Source organism: Lynx canadensis, chromosome C2 (genome assembly GCF_007474595.2).
Source record: "Lynx canadensis isolate LIC74 chromosome C2, mLynCan4.pri.v2, whole genome shotgun sequence".
Lineage (NCBI taxonomy): Eukaryota > Metazoa > Chordata > Mammalia > Carnivora > Felidae > Lynx > Lynx canadensis.
Window position 1 is genome coordinate 6,261,999 of NC_044311.2, and position 25,298 is coordinate 6,287,296.

At 50.5% G+C, this 25,298-nt stretch overlaps 1 protein-coding gene and 1 pseudogene across 2 annotated transcripts; one reads left to right on the forward strand and one right to left on the reverse strand.

Annotated features, from left to right (window-relative positions):
- The first annotated feature begins 2,342 nt into the window (after positions 1-2,342).
- On the forward strand, positions 2,343-13,333 carry SLC22A13 (solute carrier family 22 member 13). 2 transcript variants are annotated; one of them, XM_030329630.1, is made up of 10 exons: positions 2,346-3,238; positions 8,329-8,432; positions 8,662-8,816; positions 9,080-9,248; positions 9,470-9,590; positions 9,682-9,776; positions 10,012-10,226; positions 10,429-10,537; positions 11,081-11,296; positions 11,500-11,684. In XM_030329630.1, exons 1-10 carry the CDS (start codon positions 2,861-2,863, stop codon positions 11,591-11,593), a joined length of 1,656 nt encoding a protein of 551 aa, XP_030185490.1. In that variant the 5' UTR covers positions 2,346-2,860; the 3' UTR covers positions 11,594-11,684. The 2 variants fall into 2 exon arrangements, with proteins under 2 accessions (XP_030185489.1, XP_030185490.1); XM_030329629.1 differs by lacking the exon at positions 9,682-9,776 and having other exon boundaries at positions 2,343-3,238; positions 11,500-13,333.
- Positions 13,334-23,824: 10,491 nt separating this feature from the next.
- Positions 23,825-24,921, reverse strand: LOC115523843 (annotated as a pseudogene).
- Positions 24,922-25,298: the final 377 nt, after the last annotated feature.

Consider the following 25,298-nt stretch of genomic DNA (forward strand, 5'->3'; position numbering starts at 1 on the left):
GCCACGCTGTGTTCTCTCAAAAGCTTTAAATGCACGTTTGTTGCCATGAAACACCGAGCAAATGATCTCCCTAAGACTGAACTGTCAAAAAAGGAACAAAGAGAAAAGCCAACTAAAAAATTACGAGCCTAAAGTCACGGTCTGTGAACACCACAGAGATTCAGCAAAATACATCCTGATCTGTGAACACCATACAGAACAAACAAAAATTGTGAGAACTACAGCGTGGTGGCTGAGGGTGGCATTAACGCCTTGCATTTTGATCCCACCGCCTAGTTAAGCTTCGAGTCTGATCGAAAGGAGGACTTGTTAAAAAAGAAACCACTGGCCTCAAATAGAGTCCCTTGTGCTAAGCCCACATCAGCAAACCAAAGTGTAACACGTGACCTCATTGCAATTTTAGTCTCTCCCAGGAATGTGACCTTAAATAAGTCAATCTGGAACTACCTGATCAGCACCAGTGAGGTAACCCGCCTGATAGATCCCCTCATTGCCCCAAAGGAGGGTCGCTGCCAGAAACAATCCACTCTTTGCTGGAAATTTTCTTTTTTCTGTCCTTTTCTGCTTTTAAATTCTTCCGTTTTGTACGGCTCCTTGGAACTCCTTTCTACTTGCCAGATGGGATGCTGCCCAATTCATGAATCATTGAGGAGAGCCAATTAGATCTTTCAATCTGCCTGGCTGAATTTTGTTTTCTTAACAGGGACAAACTCAGGATCACAGGGAATCAATAACAGTGCCCGAGCTTCCTGCCTCCTTGCAACAGCCCCCACTGCTTGGAACCAAAGAAGCAAAAATCTCCCCGACTCGAGTAAGAAGACGACGAGGGCTGAGGACAGGCTCACGTCTCCATCTCAGTTCTCCCCGACCAGGGGGACACCACGTGGGGCAGTGACAACCTGCAACGTCTGTTTTCTTGACAATTCAATCAAGGTGACGCTGAGCACAAGCACATCCGAGAAAGCTAAGTGAGGAAGAAAAGATCGAGCTGGGGACAGCAGTGAGCCTGGTGGGGACTTTGGGATGGGGCAGAGAGAGAGGTCCTCTCCTTACGCGGGGTCTCGGGCCCATGCCTCTACCCTTCACAGTCTGCCCTGCCCTGCCCTGCATGCTGGCGGATTAACAAGGAGCCAACATTTGTGCCAGCCAGGTGGCCAGGCAGATGCAGGCATGCCGTGTCCAGAACCGCCCCGTACAGCCTTCCTTCCGTGCACTCCCTTCACCTGTGCTGCTCAGCCTCTCTTAAAATGGTTCAAAATCCAAAACATAAGAAGTCTTTCCTATGCATACACAGACAACTACGTGAATGTGTGTATGTGTGTGCGCATGCGTGTGTACTTTTCCCAAATGCTGTCTTTAGTCCTATCATTCCCCACCTCCTATGACTGAACGAGGTGCTCTCCAAGCCCTGGGTCTACCTGCAGTAGACCTCTTCCAGGGTAGAAAGGATGGAGACTTTTTAATCTTTGGGAGATTCCTCCTGTCAGAGATCCTGTTAGCCTCCAGTCCTGTAAGAATCCTGACCTATCAGCCACCATGAGCCCCAGTCCAGCCTTGAGGCCAGCAAGGGCATCCACGGCTGCCGCTGTGGTGTGGGGAGGCTTTGTCCCGTGTTCCTCTGTTACCACTGAGATTGCCCGTTGGGACTGGAGCTACCCTGGAGCAGCTTGCCTGTGTATTTTGGGAATGTGTTAACGGTTCCTGAATCAGAGTAGAGCTCAAAATGCAACTCTTGGTTCTTCTGTAATTGCTGTGTGCTCTCAGATTGCCTTTGGCAAGCTTATGCCCTTGGTAGGTCTCCTGGACTTCATGGTGTCCTACCACATGCCAATCACCGCTAAGAGAAAGACAAGGGGCATCTGGGTGGCTCAGTTGGTTAAGCGTCTGACTTCGGCTCAGGTCACGATCTCACTGCTTGTGAGTTTGAGCCTCAAGTCCGGCTCTGTGCTGACAGCTCAGAGCCTGGAGCCTGCTTCAGATTCTGTCTCCTCCTCTCTCTGCCCCTCCCCTGCTCATGCTCTGTCTCTCTCTCTCAAATATAAAATAAGAAAACATTAAAAATTTTTTTAAATAGGGGCGCCTGGGTGGCGCAGTCGGTTAAGCGTCCGACTTTAGCCAGGTCACGATCTCGCGGTCCGTGAGTTCGAGCCCCGCGTCAGGCTCTGGGCTGATGGCTCAGAGCCTGGAGCCTGTTTCCGATTCTGTGTCTCCCTCTCTCTCTGCCCCTCCCCCGCTCATGCTCTGTCCCTCTCTGTCCCAAAAATAAATAAACGTTGAAAAAAAAAATTTTTTTTTTTTAAATTTTTTTAAATAAAAAAAAATAAGAGAAAGATAAGATCACCAGATCAAGAGGGCAGACTTGGCAGCTGACCAAGTTAGTAGGCAGGCTGGGTCCTTGCTCCTCTCCTGATTTACCCCCATTGTCTATTCTGAGCTGGTCCCTAGAAGGGACTTCTGTGTCCCTCTAAGTGTCAGAACTACCCTCAGAATTTGGGGTCTATCATAATGGGAGGGGTTTGAGCTGGGTGTGATTTGTTTGGGATGACGTGGGAGGGAATGCTGCTTGTGCACTGTCGAACATTTGGCTGAAGCTCGTTCCTGTGCGGGGCCTGAGAAAGTCCTTCTGTGGGGCTTGTGTCCATCGCACGGTCAATAAAGCATCCTTGCATTTTGCAAACCAGAGCAGACTACTTTTTTTTTTTATCATATTCTATCCTGCCCCGGCTACAGCCAGGGAGTTGAAGTGTGACAGGTCAAAGGCTGGATTAAACATTAACAGAGCTGTCACCTCCGCTCAGAGGAGTAAGCGCCCCAAAGCCGAGCTGCAGAGCTGTCTATGGCCCCAGGCTGACCAGTAGACATGGCTCAATTTGGCCAGGTCCTGGCTGAAATAGGCGACTTTGGTCGCTTCCAGATACAGCTGGTGATGCTGCTGAGTATTCCCAGCTTCCTGTCCTCTTACTACATGTTTGCCCAGGTCTTCATGATCCAGCACGAGGCCCACCACTGCTCAGTAGCCTGGGTCAAGAACCACACTCTGAACCTGAGTGCGGCTGAACAGCTGACACTGAGCGTGCCCCTGGAGGCTGCAGGCAAGCCTGAGTCCTGCCTTATGTTCCGGCCGCCCCCGGACGACGCCAGCCTGGAGGACATCCTCAGCCACCACTTCAACGAGACGCAGCCTTGTGAGGCAGGCTGGGAGTATCCTGAAGACAGGCCCCCGTCCCTAAAGAACGAGGTAGGGATGCCCTTTTGCCCGTCTGCCCGTTTGGGGTCGGTCAGCTCCTTTGCCTGACCGTCTGCCTTCAGCTGCCGGTGTTGCTGCTTCTGTATCTGCCCTGGAGCACCCATCCACGAATGACTGACCACTTGGTATGGCTTTTTTTTTTTTTTTTTTTTGCCATTCATCCTGCTTTTCTCTTTGTCCTCTGACTACTGGTCCATCTACCTTTCGATCCATATTCTGTCTCTGATTCGTCTGCCCCTCTGTCCATTTTTGTCTACCCTTTTGTCCATCTATCCGCCTGTGTGCCCAGTTGCCTGACCTTTTTCCTAGCCCTTCCTGCTTTCCTGTCTTTATGTCTTTCTCCCCAGTGCTCCCATCTGTCGGTCCACTTGCCCTTGCCTTTCAGTCTGCCCCTGCGTATCTGCCTGCTTACCTATCTTCCTGCATCCCCGTCCACTTGTCTGACCTCCTGCTTGCCTGATGTGGGCTTCCTGCCCTTCAGCTGCCCTCTCTAAAGCTCTCCCCACCTGCCTCCAGGGGACCGGACGCACCGTGACTCTAGGATTTGTCCGGCAGATAACAGCACTTGCTCTGCTTAACTCATTTTCTTAGGGAGCATCTGGGCAGATAAACAGATTCCCACTGCAGCCACCTGAGCAAGGACGGCTCTCTGGAAGCATCCAGGCCCACTCCGCTCTTCCCAGAAGCTGGGTCTGAGGCACAGAGTAGGGAAACGACTTGTCCAGGGCAACATAATGAGCTGATCGTGGACGTGGGACTCCCACTCAGGTCCCTGCAGGAGTGGGAAAGAGCACAGATGGTCCAGCATCCAAGGGGCGAGTGTTGTTGGGAGGTCTGGATGACTCATCTTGAGGGTGGTGAATCCTGAGCCTTTGTGGAGAGGGGAATCTGGAGTCCAGAAGCCTGCATTTATTTTTTTCTCTGCAGGTAAAAAAAGTATTTACTTTTTAGAGGCTTTCAGAGAATGATGTTTTGACCAAAGTCACCTTCTTTAAGATTTTCAATTTTTAAGTAATCTCTGTACCCAACTTGGGGCTTGAACTCACAACCCCCAAGCTCAAGAGTTGCACACTCTACTGACTGAACTAGCCAGGCACCCCCAGGCATTCACTTTTAATATGTGACCATAAACCTGCCCCCCAGAACCCTTGCAGCCTAAAGATCTGTCCTGCCTGTCTTCCTCCTGACCCTCCACCCCATTCTGCCCCATAGAGTCGCATGCGGCCTAGGAGCTCTCCCAGCAGAGCCTGGTCTGGTCCCCAGTGGCCTCTCTAGGTTCCCAGCATCACCCTCTTGGTAGGATCAGCCTCCACTGGTCCCCATATGCTGTGGGTGCCTACCTGGCCAAACACCATCCTCAAAACCCAGGCAAACTTCCAGACTTCTCAGACTTCCAGACTTCTTTAGCCCCGTTCACACCCTGTGCTGGACTGTTCATGCAATTTTATTCAGCTAAGGCTTGCTGAGTATTAACTGTGCAGGGGACAGTCAGAGGAGGGAGGCACCTTGTTCGAGTTCTCTAAGGATTTGAGGCTGCCCTCTTGGTCTTTAATCACCAACCTGGACTGTGCCACCACCGGCATTGGGCCTTGGACCTCTTGCCCTTCCCTACCATGCTTCTGCTCCAACACTCTCAAGGACTTGGATTCCCAAAAGAGTGCACACCTTGGGTACTTTGTGCCCTGTACCCGCGTGCTGAGTCCAACTTTGCTTCCAGAGCTCTGTTGCGTGAGATCGTTTCCCTCTGCTTCCCATCTGTGAGGAGGGGCTCCACCACACTGATTCAGGGGAGTCTCTCTGAGCTGACTTCCCAACGTTCCTTCTGATAACCAGCAGCTTCATATTCAAACTGAAATATGGATAGTCCTAATTTGAGAAGAAAAGAGCACATTGCCTTATAGGCTATGTATTCTTGAAGAGCAGAGTGCATTTCTCCTTCTCAATCTACCTCCCAACATTTCCTGGGTGCCCGTCCTTGGTAAAAGAAAAAAATAATTCCCAGCCTTGTCCACATGAACCTTGGAATCGGGAGGGAAATAGACTCTGAATGACTAACAACAGTGTGATCTGTCTTGGGCCCAGAAAAGGGGAAAGAATGGGAGGGAAGGGGAAGCAGAGAGAATAGCCGTTTCTAGATCCGGAGGCATGAAAATGCTTGCCATGACTGAGGAATGCTGACCAACAAAGATGTTGGGAGATCAGGAAGAGATGACTCTTCCACGGTCTTAGATACAGAGCTGAGAGATTTGGGCTCTCTCCTAGAGACCAAAGGGAGCCATGGAAGCTTTTGGAACAGGGGAGGAAGATGTGATGTGTGTGCTCCAAAAATGGGGGCGGGATTCTGTGTGCCCATGTGGCAAGCCCCAGACAGAACCCTCCACTCTGGGCATTAGGGTCGGAGAAGGTAATGGCTGGCGTCCCAAGGTGGGGAGCCCTTTTGCCTCTGTTCCATCTGCACACCACGTCTTGGCACCTCTCCAAGCTTTGGCCTCTGTGGTTGCACAGTGGGAATGATAATCCTTTACGAGGTTAGAATGAGGACTGAATGAAATAAGGGGTACACAAGCTATAAGGGGTTAGCGAGTGGTGGCCACCGAGTAGGGGCACCAGCCTCGGAAGTCTCCCTGGGGTCGGCATCCGTGCCTTCAGAGCACTATAGCCCCATGTGTCCGAGGTGTCGGTCACCAGCTGTGAGTTTCATGAGCACGGGGGGGGGGGGGGGGGCCAGTGCCCCCTCCGCTGAGCTGACATTTACTGAGGACTTCCTGTGTGACAGCCACCGTGCTAAGCATGTTCCATGCATTAATTCCTTTAATCCTGCTGGGGGACACCATGCAGTATATTTTATCCCCATTTTGTACATGAGAAACCAAGACACCAACAGATAGGTTAACAAAGTCCCACAAAGCCTCTCTGTTCAGATTCCAGAGGCTGATAGCAGCAGGACTTTATGAGTTATTTTAAATAGCGTCTAACTACAAAGGCACTCTGTGGTTGCTAAACAAAAACCAAACAGAATAGAACTGGGTGGGGGCGCCTGGGTGGCTCAGTCGGTTGAGCGTCCGACTTCAGCTTAGGTCATGATCTCACACTCCGTGAGTTCGAGCCCCGCGTCAGGCTCTGTGCTGACAGCTCAGAGCCCGGAGCCTGTCTCAGATTCTGTGTCTCCCTCTCTCTATGACCCTCCCCCGTTCATGCTCTGTCTCTCTCTGTCTCAAAAATAAATAAATGTTAAAAAAAAAAAAAAAAAAAAAGAATAGAACTGGGTGGAACAAGTTCAGATCCCTTATCTTGCCCCCTTTCACTCCCAGGGGCCATTAGGCAATCATTGGACATATTGAAAATTAACAGTTGTTCTTGAGAACAGAAGTATGAGCACAATGGTATCTCCTGGACTGATTCATTTCTTGCTAAAATGATTTTAGCGATTTTGACCGATGATGAGTGGCTAGTTGGCTAGCTCTAGGTATTCATGTGTTGATCCATTCAGCAAACGTTCTCTGAGCTTTCACGCAGTTTCAGTCCCTGTCTGGGGCAAAAGGGATGCCTGAACTCCATTGCCATCCAGCAGCGGGACCTCGGAGAAGCCGCTTAACCTCCCCTCCCTCAGGGGAATGGAATAATAAATCAAGGATTGGTGTCAGAATTAGAGAATACATGTGAAGCATGCAACAGACTGCCCAGCACAGAGTGAGCCCTCAAACGGCATCAGTGATTGTGAAGCTATCACCTTGAGCCGCAGAGGACAACTCACCTGTCGTGTTTCCCCCCACCAACATTCACGTCGGGAGCTGAGCTGTGTGCAGGGGGCACAGAACTCCCGGAAGGGTCCACAGACCAGTCGAGGGGGGCGGGGTCAGTCACATGTGCCTACAGTATGTGCACACGCAGTAGATACCTACAGAGTTAGGCGAACGTGCATATTTTTTCCACTCAGTTTCTCAGTCTCTCTGAGTCTCCAAGTGGGTCGCCCCACCCCTGTGTGCGCAGGCACATGAGCGGCCACACGCACGCCCACGCGTGTGCGTGTTCCTCCGTCTTGATCTCCTTCTGCAAGTGGGGCGTGAGGGCTACTTGGGATTCTCACCGGCAGTGAATGGTGAGAGTTTCACGGCGATTTTGCAGCCGGATGGGGACATTTGATGAGGCCCAAGGAAGTCACAGGGGTGCCCTGGCTGTGGGCTAGAGGCCCCATTTGTCAGGAAGCAGTAATTAGTGGCGTGTCAAGGGTTCCAAACTTTGTATCCTTAATGTCTCAGCAATTCTACCTGGCATCTCCAAGCCAAAATAAAAACCTAAGTTTTATGTATTGAGTAATTAGGGCCAAACAACCTAACAGGTAATTATGTTCAAATGACTTAGGAACTGTTTTAAAAAATAATACACAGAAACTGAAAGGAAATATCTTTCATTTTAATTTAAAAAAAATTTTTTTAATGTTTATTTAGTTTTGAGAGACAGCGCAAGTGGGAGAGGGCAGAGAGAGAGGGAGACCCAGAATCCGAAGCAGGCTCCGGGCTCTGGGCTGTCGGCACAGAGCCCGACGCGGGGCTCGAACTCAGAAACCATGAGATCATGACCAGAGCTGAAGTCAGATGCTCAACCGACTGAGCCACCCAGGCACTCCATATTTTTCATCTTTAAATAAATACAACCCCCTACTAATAGGATGTATGTGCCCATTGGGAACTGTGCAACTTCTCAGTCCTTAAACACTGACACCCTCATTTTCATTCCCCATGGTGCTTGCTTTTTTTTTTTCAAAACACCTCCCCAAAATACAGCTTCACATAGATATGATGTCACTGGAAGGAATGTAGTGTGATCTCATGTTGAGCCAGGACTGTCCTTAGTTGGTAGTTCTTGTAATGCCAGACAGATGTTGAGGATTGCTGCATTTTCCTTTAAAATTCCGAATGTCGTTCTGTGCCCCATGAATTTGTTCTGGTGCCCTGGGGTGCCTTCGCACACACTTTGGGAACCACGGCCATCTGCCCTGAGAGGTTTGCAGTGGGTGGGCTGGACGACAAAGGACTTGCCGTTGGCTGCCCCTGGTTCACATCCGCCTGTGTCTGCCTCAGTTCAACCTCGTTTGTGGTCAGAAGCACCTGAAGGAGACCTCGCAGTCGGTGTTCATGGCCGGGCTCCTCACTGGGGCTCTCATCTTCGGGCCCCTCTGTGACCGGTAGGAACTTGACCGGCTCGCCCCTGACCTCGCATGCTCCTGTGTTCCCGGTACAGTTCCCTCTCTCACCCCGCCCCCACCCCCGTGCCCTTCACTGGTGTCTGGGATAAGGCCCTGTTCCCCTCTCCCTCAAATAGAGCTCGCAAGGCAGGGTCACGTGTCCTCTGTCAGCCAGAGAGCCCAGGGCAGGGCTGGGTCTCCCATACTTCCTGCCCCTCTGTTACTCCAGGATTGGCCGCAAGGTCAGTATCCTGGTGCAGCTGCTACTCTTCGCCCTCCTCGGCCTGACCACGGCCTTTGTGCCCAGCTTTGAGCTCTACATGGTCCTGCGCTTTGCTGTGGCTACTGCTGTCTCTGGGTTCACCTTCAGCAACGTCTCCCTACGTGAGTGTCTGGGTCCCTAAACGTCCCCCTAGGTGAGTATCTGGGTCCCTAAGCCTTCAAGCATGGGGTGAGGCCTTGGGGTCTGGGCCGGCCACTTTCCCGGACTGCCTCCGGGGGAGCCTTGTCAGGCACCCACACCGCAAGTGGGACTGAGGCCCACCCTGACAGAAGACCGTCTAGGGAATGACAGGGAAGGAGCCGGGGGCCCGCGGGGGGGGGGGGGGGGCGGGCGTTGGCCGGGTCTCATCTCTCTGTTCGCACAGTTACAGAGTGGGTGGGGCCCTCCAGGAGGACTCAGGCCGTGATCCTGGTCCAGTGCGCCTTCTCCCTGGGTCAGATGGCATTAGCAGGACTCGCCTATGGCGTCCGAAACTGGAGGTATTTCCAAATGGCCGGCACCGCACCTGTCTTGCTACTCTTCTTCTACATCTGGTGAGGAGTACTTCCCAGAAGCAAGCCGTTTCCCCCTCCCCACCTGCCCCTGCTAGCTGTGCAGGGGTGTGGTTGGAGCGCAACACTCACATTCACCTCGGGGAACGCTCCACAGTGCGATGGGTGTGAGGTTCTGTGTGCCCTGGAACAGCTGGGAAGGCCCCTGGGGGAGTGGGGGGGGTGGGGTGGGCTCCAAGGTCAGAGCCATTCCTGACCTGCAGGGCTCTGCCAGAGTCAGCACGGTGGCTTCTGACAAGAGGGAGGGTGGAGGAGGCCAAGCAAGTGATCCAGAAGGCGGCCTCCGTCAACAGGCGGAAACTCTCCCCAGAGCTCCTGAGCCAGGTACTTCTCACAGGCCAAGCCCAGCCCTGCCCCTGAATCTGGCGGGCCCAGACCTTTCTGCCTGGCCCCTCACTGTGCATCGTGCTCCCAGCTGGTCCCAGAGAAGACAGGCCCCTCAGGGAGTCCCCTGGATCTGTTCAGACACCCCCGGCTCCAGAAACTGACCCTGATCTTCTTCTATGTCTGGTGAGCGCGCCGGGGCCCGCGCCCCGCCCTGAAGCCCACGCCAAAGGGCTGTCCCGTCTCTGGTGCGTGCGCGTCAGTGGCTGGGACACGGTGGCTGGCGGTCAGGGACGGGCTGTGTGGCCTCACTGGGTTTCCCCCTGGCTGTGCTGCTGCCTCCTGCTCAGAGACAGGCTCCCTCCGAGAGGGCTGGTGTCTCATCCCCCAGCAGTGATAGGGATTCCTGGACACTTTGCAGGTTTGTGGACAGTCTGGGGTACTTTGGCCTGAGCTTCCAAGTCGGCGACTTTGGCCTGGACATCTACCTGACGCAGCTCGTCTTCGGAGCCGTGGAGGTTCCCGCCCGCTGCCTCAGCCTCTTCATGATGCAGTGGTTGGGCCGCAAGTGGAGCCAGATGCTGACTCTGGTTCTGGGTGGCCTCGTGTGCATCGGCATCGTCTTTGTCCCAGCAGGTGCCGGGGCTGGCTCTGCCACATTCCTGCCCTCCCCCCCCCCCCCCCCCCCCCCCCCCCCCCCCCCCCCCGCCTCCAGGAGTGAGGGCAACCCTGGGGCCCGGGAGCAGAGGGGGCCAGGAGTTCGGGAGGACAGGGCAGGGGTGGGGCCCGGGGCATGGGGCCGTCCACCTGCCTGCGGCTGACCGGCATCCTCCCCCAGATCTGCCGGTGGTGGTCACTGTGCTGGCCGTGGCGGGCAAGTTCGCCATGGCCGCCAGCTTTACTGTCTCCTACGTGTACTGTGCCGAGCTCTTCCCCACCGTCATCCGGTAAGGGCTGCCGCCCTCTGCCCTCACCCCTCCCACTCCTCTGCCCTCACCCCTGTCCCGCAGGCAGCTGGCTTATGAGGCCGGCTCTCGGGGCAGCAGCGCAGATGGGGTCCGGGCGGCTAGGAGTCTAGCCCGAGTCCCCGTCTTATCCCAGGCAGTGGAGGACAGATACAGAAGGAGGGCACGCCCTGGCCTTGTGGGGACTGGGATATGGAGCAAGTCTAAGAATGAATGGCTCAGAAGGAGGAACACTCAGGGGTTGCTGGGGAGACGTGAGGTGCAGCCTTTGACCTGAGACTTGGTAGGCGAGCAGGGGGGCAGCAGATAGACAGGCCTGGAGGTGACAGAGGCGTGGCACGGGGCCGGACTACACGAAGTTACTATGCAGGAGCAGAGAGCAGAAGGCCGGTGAGGCTGGGGAGGCGGCAGGCCTGCGGGGCCATAATGAGGGGCTGGGCCCCCCCCCCCCAAGGCGCAGCAGGGGTGGGGCTGAGGCCCGGGGGTCGCGGCTGGGTGTGCTCAGTCGGACGGGCCTTCCCACAGGCAGACAGGCATGGGGCTGATGGGCATCTCCTCGAGGATCGGGGGGATCCTCACCCCTCTCGTGATCCTGCTGGGCGAGTACCAGGCAGCCCTCCCTATGCTCATCTACGGCAGCCTCCCCATCGGGGCAGGCTTCCTCTGTGCCCTGTTGCCGGAGACACGGGGCCAGCCCCTGAAGGACACCATCAAGGAGCTGGAGGAGGAGCCCCACCCACGGTGAGCTGCTCGTTTTCTCTGAAGCCTAGGCCCCCACCTCACTATGTGTCCTCTGTTGCTTAGAGGCCAATACGGGGGCCTCGGGAGCCACACACATCCGACTGGCTCTGGGCCAGGTCCCCTCCCCTGGGGGAGGGGCGGTGAAGGATGCTGCCACGGGACCCATTCGTGGCCGGCCGGTGACCGCCTCCGGCTCCCACCAGGTCTCTGGAGTCAGCACCTTCAGAAAAGGAAACAGAGGCTTCAGGAAGAACTTCCAGCCCAGGGGTGACCTTCGCGAGCAGCACGTACTTCTGATTGTGTCCCTGGAGTCGGAGCACAGCAGGGAGCTGCCTGGACACCCCCTGGAAATGGCTGGGGGCTGCCGGCACGGCCCCCCTCGCAGTTGGAGGCAGCACACCCCTGACCTGGTCCCCGTCCCGGCCGCTGGCTGCCCGGTCCTAAAGTGTCTGTGAGGGCCTCCCTCTTCTCGTCACCCCTCACCACCTTCCTCAACCCAGCCCACCCCCACCCCTGTTCTGGGGTCGGGCCTTGAGCGTTTCTTGGGCTTCCCTGGTTCTCTAATAGACTTGTGGGCTTACGGCTCCTCTAGTTCCCTCAGTCTGGGGTCCCCCTGCCCTCAAAACGTTTAAGCCCAGAGCAGAGCAGATGGGTAGGGCCTTTCCAAGAATGCAGCAGCAGGGGGAGAGGAAGTTGGAAGCCGCGGCCGGTACCCAGGCCGGTGGGAGAAAAGGCTGTGGATGGGGAGGTTGTAGTTCCTTCCGGTGGCTGGGCCGGGCCCCGCTGGCTCAGGGGGAGGCCCCACAGGACCCGCCATCCTGCTGAGAGAGGACTCTGTCTGCTGGAAACCAAAGCTTCAGTGCTGTCCTCTCTTCAAAGAGCCTCCACCCCTGCTCCGCGTTCAGTCCAGCTCATACCTGACCTCGTGGCCCAGGGACCGGCAGTGGGGAAAGGGAGGAGGCTGGTTGTTCCCGTCCTCACCTCCCTCCTCCCTCTCACCTCTGCTGCTTCTGGCTCCTGCAGGGCCAGGGGAAAGGGCTTTCTGCTCTGCTGCTGCTGGCCGTGGTTCTTTCCCTGCGTGTACTGGCTGGTCATCAGCGAGTGTTCTCTGGCAGGCTTCTAACAGCTCCTCCATGGGGACACATCGGTGGATTTCTCAGCGGTGCTCCCAGGACCCCTGCCTTGTTCCTTCATCCAAGGAGCGTACTCACAGCTGACCTCCAGGGCCCTCTCTTCAGCTCTTGCCCCAGCACTGCTGCCCCCATCATGTCTCTTACTGCCAGCATTCCTCATCTTACGAGACAGCCCTCCTGGCTGCGTCCCATCAAGGGACCTCCAGCTAGAGTGCCTTCCCCGGTAGCCACCTGGCCCACAAGAGCACCATACATCCTTGCACCAGCAAAGAGTGGAAAAGAGCTTGCCCGGCCTCTTCCCCTCCTGTGCCCTTCCTCCAAGGCCTCCCCAGCTAACTGCCCTGCAGACAGTGAGGTTCCGCCTCTCCCCAGAGGCCCAGGCCTGAAGAGGGGTTCCTTCTGGACCTCCCTCCCTTTCTCCCACTCACCTTCCCTAATGGAGGCTGGAGGGAGTGCTCCCCATCTTTGTAAATCTGGCTCGAAGGTCTCCAGCACCTCTTTTGAATACGCGAATCTTTATTGAGGACATAACAAAAGGCAAGTTGGCACTCCACGTTCCCCTCCCCCAAGGTGGGAGTGGGACACATGGGACATTTCTCAGACTCATGACCAAAGGAAGGAAAAAGCCAATGGTCACCTGATAAAGATCACAGTCATAAAGGACACAAGACTCCATCAGTTTGTAACTGTCTTCGTGATTTACAAGAAAAGCACAATCCTAGGAATAGTCAGACCTCCAGAAACCTATAGACTCAATTTCTTGGAGCCCTAACGTCACCTCCTCCCTTCATAGGATAAAAAGCCCTACACAATCAGTCACTCCTCACACTTAGAATGCAGATTTTTCTGCCCACGAGTTCTGTCCTCGGACCTTAATAAAATCACTCTTTTTTTGCACCAAAAACATCTCAAGAATTCTTTCTTGGCTGTTTGCTCTCGGACCCAACCTCCAGATGACATCATTTATTACTTACAGACTCAGCTTTGGGATGGTGGGGAAAAGTTCTATTTAGCTTCCCGCTATGCACCCAGTCATGGAATCCCAAGCTAAAGTCACCCGTTGGGTACACCTGAAAGTCTTTTGTGGTGCAGTGTGGCACCCAGGCCAAACCTGCCTGGTCGTGAAAACAACCTGTGTGGGATCTGGGCAGAGGCCAGTTCAAAGCCAGAGGCAACTCCTCCACCAAAGGAGGGACGCGGAGACTCGGAGTGCTGTGAAGCGAAGCTTTAATTAAAGTTCATGTGAGAGCAGGTGTCTGATGGACAGGCACCCTGGGGTGGGGGAGGGGGGTTACAGCAGGCAATTTATCTCCTAGTGTGAAGTCACCCCCCCACCCCGATTCCTCGGCTGAGCAGTCTTACCAGGAAGTCGCCTATGCCCATGTAAGCCCAAAAAGTAGTCTGATTGGACTTGAGGTGACACAGAGACTTCAGTTCTTTGGCTCATGCTCATTGCAAAGCCCACAACAAATAAGTCCTGGGAATGGAGAGGGGCAGAAGAACCAGGAAGTGAAGTGTCTAAGGTTTGGGGGAGGGAGGGTTGGTTCGTACGTATTTCCCATAGGTTGTAAACCTATTGTCAACTAGACAGCACAGATTTTATTTGGTAATTCTGAAAAGGATTCATCTCATTTACTTCTCACAGCAACCTCCTCTACAATGTGGACACTGCGTCCTTTTGAGGCAGAATCATCTCCATTCCTGGAAAGAGACTTAAACAGATCAGGACACAGGCATAAATGCTGCAAAGATTCACCTATTGCCTTTGGGCCAGGTCTTTGGGAACTTTTTTTTAGGGATTGTGGGCTGTTGGGGGAAAGATTTTTCTTTGTATGTAATAAAAAAATGCCCCGTGGCCTGTTCTGTTTAAAAGGGAAATGTCTTTTTCAGCAAAGTGGCAGGATATAAAATCAACGCACAGATATCGGTTGCATTCCTACACACCAACGATGAAGCAACAGGAAGAGAAATCAAGGAATCGATCCCATTTACAGTTGCACAAAAAACCATAAAATACCTAGGAATAAATCTAACCAAAGAGGTGAAAAATCGATACACTGGAAACTATAGAAAGCTTATGAAAGAAATTGAAGAAGACACAAAAAAATGGAAAAATATTCCACGCTCCTGGATAGGAAGAACAAATATTGCTAAAATGTCGATACTACCCAAAGCAATCTACATATTCAGTGCAATCCCTATCAAAATAACACCAGCATTCTTCACAGAGCTAGAACAAACAATCCTGAAATTTGTATGGAACCAGAAAAGATGCTGAATAGCCAAAGCAATCTTGAAAGAGAAAACCAAAGCTGGAGACATCACAATCCCACGCTTCAAGCTATACTACAAAGCTGTAATCATCAAGACAGTATGGTACTGGCACAAGAACAGAAGAGAGCAATGGAACAGAAGAGAGAACCCAGAAATGGGCCCACAAACGTATGGCCAACTAATCTTTGACAAAGCAGGAAAGAATAGCCAATGGAATAAAGACAGTCTCTTCAGCAAGTGGTGCTGGGAAAACTGGACAGCGACATGCAGAAGAATGAACCTGGACCTCTTTCTTACACTATACACAAAATAAACTCAAAATGGATGAAAGACCTGAATGTAAGACAGGAAGCCAGAAAAATCCTCGAGTAGAAAGCAGGCAAGAACCTCTTTGACCTTGGCCGCAGCAACTTCTTACTCAACACATCTCCAGAGGCAAGGGAAACAAAAGCAAAAATGAACTACTGGGACCTCATCAAAATAAAAAGCTTCTGCACAGCGAAGGAAACAATCAGCAAAACTAAAAGGCAACCGACAGAATGGAAGAAGATATTTGCAAACAACATATCAGATAAAGTGTTAATATCCAAAATCTAGAAAGAACTTATCAAACTCAACACCCAAAAACCAAATAATCCAGTGAAGAAATGGGCAAAAGACATGAATAGACACTTCTCCAAGGAAGACATCCAGATGGCCAACCGACACATGAAAAAATGCTCAACATCACTCATCATCAGGGAAATACAAATCAAAACCACGATGAGATACCACCTCACACCTGTCAGAATGGCTAACATCAACAACTCAGGCAACAACAGATGTTGGCGAGGATGTGGAGAAAGAGGATGTCTTTTGCACTGCTGGTGGGAATGCAAACTGGTGCAGCCAGTCTGGAAAACAGTGTGGAGGTTCCTCAAAAAACTAAAAATAGAACTACCCTACAACCTAGGAATTGCACTACTAGGCATTTGTCCAAGGGATCCAGGTGTGCTGTTTCGAAGGGACACATGCACCCCAATGTTTATAGTAGCACTATCAACAATAGCCAAAGTATGGAAAGAGCCCAAGTGTCCATCGATGGATGAATGGATAAAGAAGATGTGGTATATATATATACAATGGAGTATTACTCGGCAATCAAAAAGAATGAAATCTTGCCATTTGCAACTATGTGGATGGAACTGGAGGGTTTTATGCTAAGTGAAATTAGCCAATCAGAGAAAGACAAATATCGTATGACTTCACTCATATGAGGACTTTAAGATACAAAACAGATGAACACAAGCGAATGGAAGCAAAAATAATATAAAAACAAGGAGGGGGACAAAACATAAGAGACTCTTAAATATGGAGAACAAACAGAGGGTTACTAGAGGGGTTGTGGGGGGTTGTGGGGATGGGCTAAATGGGTCAGGGGCATTAAGGAATCTATCCCTGAAATCATTGTTGCGCTATATGCTAACTAACCTGGATGTAAATTTAAAAAATAAATTAAATAAAAATTAAGAAAAAAAAGGGAAATGTCTTTTAGCAGTTGCTGACAGGAGCTCAGCTGCTGAGCCCCTAGGACCTCAGAGGACCTAGTCTTGACTCTACCCTGAGAAGCTTGACAGAAAGGGGGCTTGATGATACCGGGAAGTTTCCAGCACAGGCTGGACCGTGGTGGTTCTCCATAGACTGTGTTGATCAGAGAAAAGCCCAGACTGGGGAGACACCCTAGCAGTGCAGCCTTGACGGTCAGCTGGGGCACAGGGCTCAGCTCTCAGGCCTTGGTGACGGGAGCCTGGTCCTTAGGCTCCCCATTTTCAAGTGGATGATTTCATAGGTCCCTTTACTCGAATCCTCAAGGATTCTAATCTTGGGTGTGAAAGACAAAGGTCTCTGGCAGTCGGCCCCCAAGTCCAAGGAGATAGAAAAGGAGTGCCAACCCCTTCCCCACCCCCCTTCTCCTCCCCCCTCCCCCACACCCCTAGGTCTCAGGGCTGAGTCCTGGAGCCTGGGCCTGACTCACGCACCCCGGGCTCGCCTCACTCACTGACCCGCTCACCTACTGCTCGGCCTTCGGGAGCATGCTGGACCCACAGGTGCACAATTCATCTGCAGCCATGAAACCGCTCCCCAGCGCCTCAGGGGAATGCTCTGGATGAATCTGGATGAATCCGGAGGTCCCCGTGGGGTTAAGCCGGGCAGCTGACCCAGCATGCAGGGTGTGGAAGGCCCCCTAAGGATGGTCATCCATGGAGAGAAGGAAGTGCAGGTCAGAGGAGGCACAGGCAGCCAGGGGGGTGCAGAAGCACTTTGGGGTGAAGATGGAACGAGTTCTGGAAGGTTGAGAAGCCGCACTCGGGCCACATTTTTTTTTTTTTTTTTAGTATTTTATTTGTTTTTGAGAGACAGAGAATGAGCCAGGAAGGGGCAGAGAGAGGGAGACAGAGGATCCAAAGTGGGCTCCGTGCTGACAGCAGAGATCGGGCCACGTGTTTAATTTTGAACTTTGTTCTGAGAACAACGAAAGCTACTGGTTGTCCTTTTCTCTCCAAGCAAGGGGGGTGGCCCCGCAAGATCGGTATGATAAAACTCACGCTGTGTCTGAAGCCTGGGTTGGAACAGGGCCAAAGCAGGAGCAGAGAAACAAGGCAGGGCGTCGTTACGACAATGAAATCCATGGCAAACATTACTGCCTCACCTGACCTGATGATTAAATGGGGTGATGACGGTGGAACTGGAGGGAGGAAGAGGCGAGCAGCTGATCGGTGCCCCATTGGCCCGCACCCTGGGTGCCCAGCTCAGCTTCTCTTGGGCCCGCCCTCCTCAGAGAGACTTCTGAAACTGAGACCTCTGTACTTTGTTCTTGTGTCGCCACATCAATGTCCAAAGCCTAGGACACCCCACTCTTCTCCAGCCAACCCCTCTACTCCCACATTGTTCCCCCTGACCTGGGTCCCTCCCTGTGCTCTCAACCTCGCTCTCCCTCACTCACCGAAAACCACCTGCTTCACCACCATCCCTTCCACCCAGGCTCCTGCTGTCATCCTGCAAAACTACACGCCCACCACCAAAATCTCAACAATTCCTAGCGTAGAAGTCAGTAAATGAAGGCGCCTCTAATTCAGACACCCCCTTCTCTGACCACAGCCCCATCCTTCCGGCTGGTTTGCTCCATTCTTCCTTCCTGTCTGCCTTGGACTGCCCAGGCTGCAACGAGGTGCCGCAGGCTGGTGGCTTAAAAACACAAACTTGTTTGCTCACACTTTCTGAGGCTGGGCGTGAGCAGAGTCGGGTTCTGGTGAGGGCTCTTCCTGGCCTGCAGACAGCCGGCCACCTCCTTGCCGTGCTTTCACATGGCCTTTCCTCGGGGCAAGAACGTGGAGTGAGAAGGAACAGTCTCTCTCTCTCCTCCTCCCTTTTTTTCTTTTAATATTTGTTTTTGAGGCGTGCCTGGGTGGCTCAGTCAGTTGAGTGTCCGACTTCAGCTCAGGACATGATCTCATGGTTTATGAGTTCGAGCCCCACATCAGGCTCTATGCTGACAGCCTGAAGCCTGGAGCCTGCTTCAGATTCTGTGTCTCCCTCTGTCTCTGCCCCTCCCTGCTCACTCTTTCTCTCTCTCTGTCTCCCAAAGTAAATAAATGTAAAAAACATTTTTTTTAGTATTTATTTTTGAGAGAGCACAAGCACACAAGAGCAGGGTGGGGAGGGGAAAAGGAGAGGGGAGGAGGAGGGAGAGGAGGGGAGGGGCCAGGGGCACAAGATGGCTAGCCAGCCAGATACAGGGCTGGAACTCACGAACCCTGGGACCATGACCTGAGCCACCCAGGTGCCCCTCTCCTCCTTCTTTAATGCCACTAGTCTCATTACAAGGGCCCCACTCTCATGAGCTAATCTAAACTAAATCACCTCCAGAAGCCCCTTCTCCAAATACCATCACACCGAGGGCTAGCTTCAACATATACATTTGGGGGACACAAACATCCAATCCCATAACACCCTCCTTAGCCTCATTGGGCCCCCTGGTCTGCTGACTTTGGTGCTTCCTCTCCGCCTCTGTCCTCTCTTCTAGGACTAGAGGAAGGAAGCCACCACTTTCACGTCTATGGAGAGACACCACTCCTCCCTGTTGCCAAAAGCCTTCTCTTCCCCCCTTCCACTCTGGTTGCGACCAGCTAGCTAGCAACACCATAGCAGCGAACGAGCCCGACTGTTGGCCTTCTCTCTCCCTGAACCCCGGGCTGCCGTCACTGCCGAAGTCACACGCCCAGCAGGCCTATTCTGTGAATTCCTGGCCACCAGCCTCAGGTTTAACAGCGCCCAGCTTTTCCCTGCCAGCTTTTTCTCATCAGTTTATTTTCCAATCTTCACCAGTGGCTGTTTCCACGCTCCGCTCCGTATCGCTCCCTTCCCTCCTACCTCCTTTCTAACATACGGCTTCCCTCCTTTCAGAGAAAGCAGAAACCATCCTATGGCAGCTCCCTAAACTTCTCTCCACCCCTCCCCCGCCCCCAATCTCAAATGAAGCCACTGAGGACCAGGCCTCCGCTCTGTTTACACCTCTGTTCTCAGGTCTGGGAGCAGCTCCTTGGACTCTCCTTCCCACCCCCCCGCCTTAGGCATGGGGACAGGGGAGGGGCAAGTGGTGTCTGAAAGGGTGGGAGAATTCCCCTCGGTAGGGTTTCTGGAGACGGCAGGTGCTCGGGGGGCCAGAACAGTCGACGCTGAGGCCTAGGGCTGCTGCACGTGGAGGTTTTCCACCCACCTTGCCCCATTCTGTCTCTGGGGTCTGCGGTAGCTGTGCCCTGGGGTCGAATACTGCTCCCCACCATTTCTCCGCCCCCCCCCCACCCCGCCCCGGACCGCCTGGCCCATTGTGACACTCGTCCCCGGCCGCCAATGGAACCCAAGGATTCTGCTTCCAAGGGTCTGGCCAGGCCTGGATTTTGGTCAGGTGGGTCCTGGCTTTGACTGTGGTCCTGTCTCCGGGGAGGAGGGACGGGGGGTGGGGTGGGGTGGGGGTGGAAGGTGGCAATTATGATGACACCTGGCAATTGTGGGGCTGCATTCTCAGCACAGATGCGGACAGGAGCCTGCAGGGGCCTGTTCAGCTGTGACGAGTCTGTGGCAGGAACAGGCTGCCCTCACAGGAAGTGTGAGTTCCCAGGTGTGGCATCTGGTCATTTCCTGCCCTCAGATGCAGTGCTGCTCCTGGTTTTACCTCCTTTTTCTGGGTCTCGGTTTCCTCTTTTGTATATTGAGAACCAATTGCCTGGGGCCTGTCCATCTGGCAAGGGAACTGTGGGATCAGTTGAGGGAGCAGGTGCTCCAGAGCCCCGCAGACTGGCAGAGCCCCGTGAGGGGGACACTGAAGGGGACCCCATGGGGGAAGGCCAGTACAGCTGGCTCCATGCCTGAAAGCCCAGTCTCTGTGAGGAGAGCAAAATTCTCTCTGGGAAGCCTCTCTCCACCTCCACTCCCTCCAACCTGACACACAAACACACTGTATTAGTTCCAGATAGCTGCTATAACAAGCTATCACAGACTTAGTGGCTTAACACAAACTTGTTACCTTATAGTTCTGGAGGTCAGAAGTCCAAAATGGGTCGTACTGGGCTAAAATCAAGCTGTCAGTAGGGCCCCATTCCTTTCTGGAGGCTCTAGGGGAGGATTCGTTTTCTCAACTTTTCCAGCTTTTCCAGGCTGTCCGCACTGCTTGGCTCCTAATCCCCTTCCATCTTTGAAGCCAGAAATGGTCAAGTCTTAATGGATATAGCTAAAGTTTATTCATTTTCACTGCCGTATTGTATTCCATTGTATAAATATGCTTCCATTTACCCATTCTTCTGTTGATGGGCATTTATGCTCTTTTATTTTTTCTATTTGATGTTGTCATGAACATTTTGGTATTTATTTCCTGGATCATACATAGAAATGTTTCCCCAGAGTATACACCTGGAAGCAGAATTGCTGGGTCATCAAGTATGCAAAGACTCAACTGGATAAGACAATCCCAGATTGTTTTTCAAAGCGGAACAATGAATAATCCTGCCAGAAATGATGACCCTCTCCAACACTTGGTATTGTCAGATTTCCTAAGTCTTACACTAGTCTCAAACTAGTGTAAATATCTCATTATGGCCCTGAATTGCATTTCCCTCATTATTAAAGAGATTAAACATTTCTTCATACGTTTGTGGGCCACCGGAATTAATCTGTTCTTGAAATGCCTATTCATGTCTTTCGCCCATTTTTCTCTTGACTTTTTATTATTGATTTGTAAGGTACTTTATAGATTTTGATTCTAATTATTTCCCCAGCAATATGTGTTTTCAAGTACATTCTGTCAGTTGTGGCTTGTTTTTTTGTTTTGTTTTGTTTTTCTTTTTTAAGATTTTCTTTCCTTTCTTTTTTTTTTCGGAGTACCTTCTATGTATTGGGTTAGCGCTTTTGGATTAGACATTTCTTAGTTAGACAATTATTAATAAGCAATGACTATACATAAAACTTTGCCATACATTAAAGTTTAACTGGACACATTTGAGTTACTTACAGTAAGACAGTTCTGATAGAAAAGGTTGCGAGGGATGAAGGATTGTACTAGTCCCTGGTTTGAACACATATCAGGAGCTTTTGATACAGTTTCTGGGTGAAAAGAATGCTTTTTATTTTTATTTTTAAAATATAATTTATTGTCATATTGGCTAACATACAGTGTGTGAAGTGTACTGTTGGTTTTGGGGGTAGATTCCCATGGTTCATCGCTTCCATACAAGACCCAGTGCTCATCCCAGTAAGTGCCCTCCTCAATGCCCATCATCCATTTTCCCCCTCCTCCCTACCCCACGCTCCATCGACCCTCGGTTTGTTCTCTGTATTTAAGAGTCTTAAGATTTTCATTTTTAAGCGGTCAGGTTTATCATTTAGCATAGTGTAGCTTGTGTGCCACACATCAGTGACAATAAGTAAACCATTCCTGTTTCTGATTATATTCTCTGCTCCTGGAAGTACACAGTAGTTCCCCTAAGAACAGAGCAAAGTTTAAGATTGTCCCCTAAATGCTCTGCTTCCCCCAGACTATAACTATAACTGTTTCAGTCCTTTGGTTAGTTTCTCATTTTATGCATAGGTGATACATCAGACTCATTTGTGAGTTAATAAAGAATTATTTCATTTGGTCAACATTCCACCTTGTACCACAGACATATTTTTGAGTGATATACTTAAATTTTAAAAGTAAATGCAGTGGCACCTGGGTGGCTCAGTCAGTTGAACATCAACTCTTCATTTCGGCTCAGGTCACCATCCCAGCATCATGGGATCAAGGCCCACCTTGGGCTCCACACCAAGCGTGTAGCCTGCTTAAGACTTCCGCTCTCTGCCCCTCCCTGACTTGCACTCTCTCTCTTATAAAAAAGAAAAAAGTAAATACAATCTCCCTGAATTATTTTATTTGGCCCAAACTTTTCATTTAAAATTTATATTCTTTACCTTGCAATTATAAAAGGAAAAGGCAATAATGCTTGAAACATTAACTCTTAACTCTTTAAATAAAGAATAACTTTGGTTTAAAAACTTATTCTTGAACAGTCACCTGGACAAACTTCCTTGCCACTGTCTCAACCAGCTTTTATTTAAATAAATACTTTTTAAAATGAGGTTAAAAGATTTTAATATACAGTACAAAATGGTACAGGATATGAGAATCTTCAGGGAAGCTTATTATACTAAAAAAAGCATAAGTAATCAGATAGTTACAGTAAACATTGATAGTCCTATGACAAAAAAACGTTGCCAACATCAATACAGAAGTGCCCACTGATTCAGCAGCATGGCCCCCCAGTATGGCTTAAGGAAGACTCTTCCCATGGAAGAGAGATTAAAAAAAGAAAGAAAGAAAGAAAGAGAACAAACTCTTGGGAACACAATTAAGGGAGGAAAAGTCCAGCCACAGAAAGCTTCCACCATTAGCAGATGGATACTTCACGATGTAGAAAAGATAGTCTAGGGGCACCTGGGCGGCTCAGTCTATTAAGTGTCCAACTTCAGCTCAGGTCATCATCTCATGGTTCATGTGTTCAAGCCCTGCATCGGGCTCTCTGCTGTCAGTGCAGAGCCCATTTTGGATCCCCTGCCCCTCCCCCACCTCTGCCCCTCCATAGCTCACACACACACTCTCTCTCTCTCTCTCTCAAAAATAAATTTTAAAAAACATTAAAGAAAAAAAGAAAAGAAAAGATAGTCTACTGTGTAAGTTCTAAAGAAGCAGAGATAGTTAATTCAATTAAAGAGTGGTAATAACAGGTAAGAACACAGATTAATCCATTATCCATGGTACCTTTATCACAGAATATAATCAAAGAGGAAGTTATGCTGATGATGCTTGTTTTTTTAATTCTGCAAAAATGTTCAAGTCAAAGTGGCATGCACTACAGATACTCTCCTCCAGAGCTGTGTTTTTATTCCTGATTGTGTCCTGAAGAAGTCAAAGGTAAAATCCCCATCCCTGGTTATATTCTATGTTCCTAGGTATGTGCAGACTCTTTGTGTTGAGGCTTTTTGAAACCATTTTTAAAATTTGTGCAAAAAATGAGTTGGAGATACAATTTTATTTATTTATTTTTATTACTTTTTAAAAATAAGCTCTATGCCCAAGGTGGGGCTTGAACTCACGACCTCAAGATCAAGAGTCACATGCTCTACCTACTCGGCCAGCCAGGCGCCCCAAAGATGCAATTTTATTTATTTTTTATTTTTTTTAACATTTATTTATTTTTGAGAGAGGGACAGAGTGTGAGTGGGGGAGGGGCAGAGAGAGAGGGAGACAGAATCTGAAGCAGGGTCCAGGCTCTGAGCTGTCAGCACAGAGCCTGACACAGGGCTTGACCTCATGAACTGTGAGATCATGACCTGAGCTGAAGTCGGACACGTGACCGACAGAGCCACCCAGGCACCCCCAAAGATGCAATTTTAGAAAACAAAACAAAACACAAAAAAATTGAAAAGTCACAAGTAAATGATTTTATCAAGACAGAAGTTTTTAAAAAATGCTATTCATGGTTTAGTCGAATCCGAGTTTCCTACAACGTTGTTTAATGATAATCGCTTATGTTGCTCCTTTTCTGAGATATCATTCCAACGAGAGCCGCATAGTGTTAGCTTGGTTTTGTAGCTGCTGATAGACTGCCTGGAAATGGAATACATTTCCAGTTGCTATCTTAAACGAATTTGGCTTATCATGTCGTAAAAGTTGGGCTCTGACCAAGTTTCTGCTGTAGGCGGCACACTGAATATTCTCATAATTTCCTTTTATTCCTCTTGACCCGCATTAAGAGCCCAAAGCCGATAAGGACCCTGACCCAGTAAAAGTTGGTGGCTTCATTCTAGGCCTTGTGAAGGCCATAATGGATAGAGCCATTGGCATCCATCACCCCCTAACCTCCAGGCTGGAAGGCAGCAAGTGACTGGACTGCTCCTGGCTCCTTCCCTTAGAGTTGGGCTGATCCCACACTGCATTGATTTGTCTTCCTAGTCTCCTCCGACCTGGAAACAAATTAGGGCTTCATCTTTCATGCTTTGACACTTTTGGAAAGTTGTAACCAGCTATTTTGTAGAATGTCCCTAAATTTGTTTGGTGTTTCCTCATGACTGTATTAGCGCTATGCATTTTGGGCAAGAAGTGTTGATGTATCCTTCTTAGTGCATGATATCAGGGGGTACCTGATGTCAACGTGCCCCGTTACTGGGATTTTAATTTTGATCACTTGTTTGAAGTGGTGTCCACCAAGTTTCTTCATTATAAAGTCATTATTTTCCCTTTGTAGTTGGTAAGTGTCAGGTGGGGAGATACTTTGAAACTCTGCACGTACCTATTTCTCCTATTTTCATCCTGTAGTCTTATACAGCCCTCAATGCTTCTTGCTTGCAACAATTACAACGGTGGTGGTTTTCTATTTCCATCATTCCTTCGATATTATTAATGTAAAATCCTACAGTAAGAAAGAACTGCCCCTTTTCTCTTGTTAATTCAACTATTGTATCACCATGGACTCAGGTATATTTAGTCTATGGGTTATAATCTATTACAGTCATTTATTTTTTGCTAACATTGTCCGAGGTTTGGCTACTGGGGACTTCTTCTGGTTGGCTTCTGTGTCCTTTTGATGTGCTCTTGTCATTTCGGGGGTACTTCCTTACTTTCTGGTAGCACAGTGCATACCCCCTCATCTTGCACTTTCCCTGCTCCAGCCCTGGAACCAACCACTTCTCCAAAGAACCTTCATTCTTTTACTTGGAAACCAAGATCTAAAAACTAAGTGTGATCATTGCTACTAGGGTGTTACTGCTCTAGGCCATCTCAAGGGGCAAGGCTACAAAACATATATCCAACGTATCTCTTATGTATCAATATGTATCTGAAATCATGGGTTCATACTGGTGCCTCTGAGTCTAGTCCAACACCATCGGTCTTCATTCTAGTCTTCCTTTGTCCTTGGTTGTAACTCTTTTCTCTAAGAGAAAGCTAGCTCTTCTTATCTATAATACAGTTGCTTATTTGCTGAATTCTGGTATATACATAAAGTAGTTTCAGAACTGCAAATTCA